This window comes from Maniola hyperantus, chromosome 15 (genome assembly GCF_902806685.2).
Source record: "Maniola hyperantus chromosome 15, iAphHyp1.2, whole genome shotgun sequence".
Classification (NCBI taxonomy): Eukaryota; Metazoa; Arthropoda; class Insecta; order Lepidoptera; family Nymphalidae; genus Maniola; species Maniola hyperantus.
In genome coordinates this window covers 3,016,903-3,022,326 of record NC_048550.1, presented here as the reverse complement: position 1 = coordinate 3,022,326, position 5,424 = coordinate 3,016,903, and the positions used below count along the sequence as shown (strand labels likewise).

The window sequence follows — 5,424 nt, the reverse complement described above, 5'->3', positions numbered from 1 at the left end:
TTTGTGCTTTTATTTGACTCTTGGTATCCTTAGAATGCACTAGCACCTATAACTTTTCGGAGTTATGTGCGTTTTAAGCAATCAAATATCACTTGCTTTAACAGTGAAGAAAAACATCGGGAGGAAACTGTCTATTTTGTTCTTTCTTACAGATTGGAAGCGTAATATTTATTCCAGTCTGTCTAACAACGGATAAATATATCGTTTCTACCGCAATCGAGCAGCTGGGCCTCGATTGCGGTAGAATGACAGCTACTGTTACGATCGCAATCACCTTTGATTGGTTGACGCTCGCTCACTATTGGCTACAATGCATTATTGCAACAAGAATCGCACAAATTCAGGCTGAATCACAATTGAGATTGTAATAATATTGATGCAGGTTTTAAGAAATTGACCTACTGTTCACCTGAGCTGTTAAAATGATATATAACACACTTGTCACTTATACATGCATTGGGCCCTATGCAGGTTCTTGAATACCCTGTATCACTTCGACCGTCTACAATCCATTGTTATCGCCTCAATTATACACACTTAGATTGCATTATCACTTACTACCAGATGAGTAAGCAGTTGAGTGCTAACTTATCAAATAAAAACTTACATCAATTTTATGATTCTTTTGCTAAATCCACTTGACTATAGTAGACAAAATAAGTAGGTACCATTATTAATTAATCTAACATAATTTATTTAATATTACTGCAACATTCATACAATTTATCGCTTGAATTTGTCAACAAATTTAGGTATTTTCTTCATGAATATAGTTTTTTCATCGAAGTATGTGTTAAACTTTTTGTATCCATATCTCTTTTTGGGGTCCTTTTTACAGTATGATGGAGTCAAATTGATCATCAGACCTGCAAAATTAATGACTTATTTTATAATTGTTTTTATGATAATTGCTCTTAAAAAGAACTAGATGATGACTTAGGTAAAGAATTAGGTTTTTAAAAATCCTGTGGGAACTCTTTAATTTTCTGGGATAAAAAGTAGCCTATGTCACTCTCCAGGCCTTTATCTATACCCATGCAAAAAATCACGTCAATCCACTGTTGCGACGTGATTAAAGGACACAAACACACTTTCACATTTATAATATGGGTAGTGATTGCAGTTGCTGGTGCTATATCTATGAATTTTTTCCTGGTACCTAGTTCAAAGCTGCTTCTTTTTGGACACCCTAGAATCATCAGTGGTTGGCCGAGGCGACGTTGGCGTGATGAAAGGATTGGAGGGAGGCCTTTGCCCAGACGTGGGACAGCACAGGCTGATTTAGATTAGATTAGTTCAAAATATGGGAATTATTCTATGATCTTCTGTCTCATTCACTATTTCACCTCCTTAGAGGTCCGGCTTAGATATATCATATAGTAGACACAACATTTAGTAGAAATAACAATGATGCACATTCTTACCTGCTTTCTGAGCCATAGAGACCATTTTTCCAACTTTCTTCTGCTGCCGAAGACATAACCCTGTAATACGTCGCGGCAACATACACCCATCGGATCTAACAAACTGGCTTAATATTAACACGTCCGTATGCTTCACATCCAACTCCAGTGCGCACATATAGCATGTATGCTCAGGTTTCTCTACTGGAGTCAATTCTTTAATATTTTCAGCTCTTATTAAGAGTTCCGTACGCGGCGAAGGCACTTTTACTCCTTCCAATATTAATGTAGAACCTTCTTTACGTTCGCGTACTGAAAAAGTTTCACAAATTACACAAATAGAGGATTTTTCTACATGTACAATATATATTTTTTTCAAAGTAATGTTAATATATATGTAATTATACAGATTATTAAAAGCTTGTATCATGCAGCTTGTTATCCAAGCCAATATATTAAGCCTGCTTATAATATATAATAGAGGATTAGAGGTTATCTCAGTGAACAAAAAGTTAAAAACTCACATTCTTTAAGATGTAACTGCTTGGTTGTAGATATAGATCGTACTAATGTTGATATTACTGCGTTTTTTGCTAACGAGCTAGCTCGAGTTAAAAATGCCATGATTTTTATGCTCCAAAATTCGGCGTTTACTTGTGGTTGTTTACCAAAAGCCTGTCAACCACAGACAATCGGCTCGCAGCTGTCAACTCACTGAGCTCACTGTCAAAGTCACAGAATCGTAGATAGAGTAATAACGGCAGATTGAAGTACTGTGTAACCGCGTATGAGAGCGATAGCACGACGTAACGATGAATAACACGACAATTATTAACATTGTTTAGAAGTCAATATTTGTACTAACCGATCAACAATATTTGTATTAAACATTTTTTATGTAAATACAAGTAAAAAACTAATGAGAAATACAATAAACTACGCCACGAATTCTCATGGTTGGTTTTGCAACTAAAGTTGCATTCCTTGTATGTATTCTTGAAAAAAACCAGTTACACGATAAAGGACAAAAATAGGTTAGCTGCGTCTCTGTTTATCACATTAGTAACTTTTTCTATGCTCTCTTTTTAGTGTGAATGAGAAAGCAAACGTTACTGTATTTACCTTTATTACTCTATCTACGCACAGAATACTCTACGCAGAATACGTATAGTCTATGGTCAAAGATGTCTACAAGATGTCTACTGCGTAGACGCAGTAAAAAATCTAGACAAAGGAACGTTTGCTTTCTCATTCACACTAAAAAGAGAGCACAGATAAAGTTACTAATGTGATAAACAGAGATGCAGCTAACCTATTTTTGTCCCTTGTCGTGTAACTGATTTTTTTCAAGGAATACAACTTTAGTTGCAAAACAAACTTTGAGAATTCGTGGCATCATTGTATTTCTCATTAGTTATTTACTTGTTTTCACATAAAAAACGTTTAAAACATATGTTGTTGATCGGTTAATACAAATATTGACTACTAAACAACGGTAGTTAATTGTCGTGTTATTCATCGTTACGTCGGGCTGTCGCTATCTCAGTCGCGGTTACACAGGACTTTAGTCTAACTTTTTTATTCAGTCTACGGTCTACTGAGACCATTCCATACTGGACATTTTGACATCTGCCAAATAGCGTTTCGTTTTTCCATTAAAAAACCATAGAAAAAATGTTGGTAGAGCTAATCAACCTCTCATTTAATAATATTCTTGCCGCACATTACATTTTGTAAAATCTAAATATATAAAAGGAAAAGGTGACTGACTGAATGACTGATCTATCAACGCACAGCTCAAACTACTGGACGGATCGGGCTGAAATTTGGCATGCAGATAGCTATTATGACGTAGGCATCCGCTAAGAAAGGATTTTTGAAAATTCAACCCCTAAGGGGATGAAATAGGAGTTTGAAATTTGTGTAGTCCACGCGGACGAAGTCGCGAGCACAAGCTAGTAACAATATAAATTCTTAATTTGTATGTGCTTCTTGCAATAATCTTATCCTAGGTACATAGGTAGGTATATTATTATTTGTCAAATTTACGACAAGTCTGTCTCCAGAGAAAGTAGGTACCTCATAGGAACATTGAATTATTCACAAACACAAGCAGGAATCGAAGTTCTCTTCTGCCTTTTGCGCTGTACTCACAATATTAAGGATTTACTTACAATCTATCATGGTTTTACCTTCTAAGTAGATAGTTTAGAAGCTTTTACGAGGTCATCCTTATTATGTCTTTATTTAGAAAAATCGTTTCCTCAAGTTGGGGTAGGTAAAATAATTTATTTTGCTGCTTAGAATCGGTTCATTGACTATTATTATGATAGGTAAATAAAACACAGGGTTAGATGGTTATACATTTATTGAACAACAAATAGGACATGTACTTACATGACATTAAATTTTAATTAATAAATAATATCATAAATGACAAATAACTACGAATATGATGATTCAGCGCCAACATAAGAAATGTATCACTAAAAACAGTAAATATACAGTTAAAATTTAAATATTCAACATACTTATAAGTATATACTTTTAAGTAAAATTAATATATCTGTATAACATATTTTCCTTTTTTGTGGGTAATATTAACATTAATTTTGTGCATGGAATCGTTTCTTAAATGTATTGTATTGTATAAAATAGCGAGCAATATTATGTATGTAGGTAGGTACTAGGTAGTAGCTTAAAACTCCCATATAAAATATACTGCAACGCAGGTGTTTTGAGACTTATTTTACAAGGACTATAATAATATATTCCTCTCGTCATAAATAATAATGTATATCTAGGTATTTTTACTGAATCTATTATTTTGTAAAGGCTATTATTATAATATGGACGGTATGTATCTGCCAAGCATCATTATTTATTTTATTATTTTCGAATTACAAATGCATACCAAATGCATAAATTAATAAAACAAAAAATCCTTAAAATTAACTTAATACTTAACTAATAAAATAAAATAGGTAATTGATACAAATATATGCCTTAAAAATAAATTGTAATAAGTGATCCGATTGGAATTCTTATTTCGAGAGTTAGTGAAAATAAAACATGTACGACTATGCATTATACACATCACTTACAATTTGTTTGCAAGTTACAAACAAAATGCTATGACATAAACAAATTGAGATGGGAAACGTAACTAATAAATATAGGTACCTACCTACTTAATTTTATGTATTTTTCATGAGTAGTTTTTAATTTTAGAATCACAAACAAAAATAAAAAGGTTGTTGTTAATAAACGGCTTAACGAAATGTGTTCATTGAAGCAGATATTTTTTCCACAATTCTGCGTAGGTAACCGGAAACGGAAATGCGTGGTCAACTTTGACATCTCACATATAATTACGAGTGTGCTACAATTTGAATGTCATAGTCATACCGAATGGAGACGCGAGAGCTTGTAAAGTGACATAAATGAAGATCAAAGTCCGCTTTTCGGCCCGAACGTGTTCTTTCTTTGTCAAAGTCGCTGATGTACTATGCTATAAACAACTTAACTTTAAAGAACATGTTTGTTAGTCTGGTTTAGAACTGTTTTCTTTTAATCTCATAGAATATAACATTTAAATGTAACAATACAATGGGGCCGATTCTCTAGTACACAATCTCTAAACTAAACAAAATTAACAGGTCTAAATCTAGTGCTTTCCTTTTCCGCAAGCAACATTATGAAAGGGATAGCAATAGATTTAGACGTGATATTTTAGTTTAGTTTAGAGATTGTGTACAAAGGAATTAGCCACATTATAGTTGGTTTTTTAATTTGTCTGTAAAAATACTATACAATGCAGTCTGTTAGTTTCCCGAATGACGTAGGCGTGTGATGACTGATAGTGTAATGGTGACGGTGTTTACTTGGGGAAGGCGGCGAGCCCCTTGTTGAGTAGGCCGGCAGCGCCGTCTGCGCCATCGTGCGCTGCATTGGAGAAGTTTGTCACCAACTGAAAAGAAAAATTAGGTACGTATTGCTTATAGAATTTAAAAATTTTGGA

At 33.8% G+C, this 5,424-nt stretch overlaps 2 protein-coding genes across 16 annotated transcripts in view; both read right to left on the bottom strand.

Annotated features, from left to right (window-relative positions):
- Window positions 1-679: 679 nt before the first annotated feature.
- Window positions 680-2,091, bottom strand: mRpS18A (mitochondrial ribosomal protein S18A). Its single transcript, XM_034976490.2, has 3 exons — window positions 1,928-2,091; window positions 1,425-1,715; window positions 680-866 (listed from the first exon to the last, which is right to left on the bottom strand). The coding sequence occupies exons 1-3, from the start codon at window positions 2,025-2,027 to the stop codon at window positions 724-726; spliced, it is 534 nt and encodes a 177-aa protein (XP_034832381.1). The 5' UTR covers window positions 2,028-2,091; the 3' UTR covers window positions 680-723.
- A 1,662-nt stretch (window positions 2,092-3,753) lies between these two features.
- Window positions 3,754-5,424, bottom strand: part of LOC117989171 (perilipin-4-like) — a 39,287-nt gene continuing 37,616 nt past the window's right edge. For all 15 annotated transcript variants that reach the window (XM_069503527.1, XM_069503533.1, XM_069503530.1 and 12 more), the window contains 2 exons: window positions 5,179-5,373; window positions 3,754-5,014 (listed from right to left, as the gene is read on the bottom strand). In XM_069503527.1, the coding sequence (XP_069359628.1) occupies window positions 5,284-5,373 (90 nt within the window). In that variant the 3' untranslated portion in view covers window positions 3,754-5,014; window positions 5,179-5,283. The remainder of the gene's footprint in view (window positions 5,015-5,178; window positions 5,374-5,424) is intronic.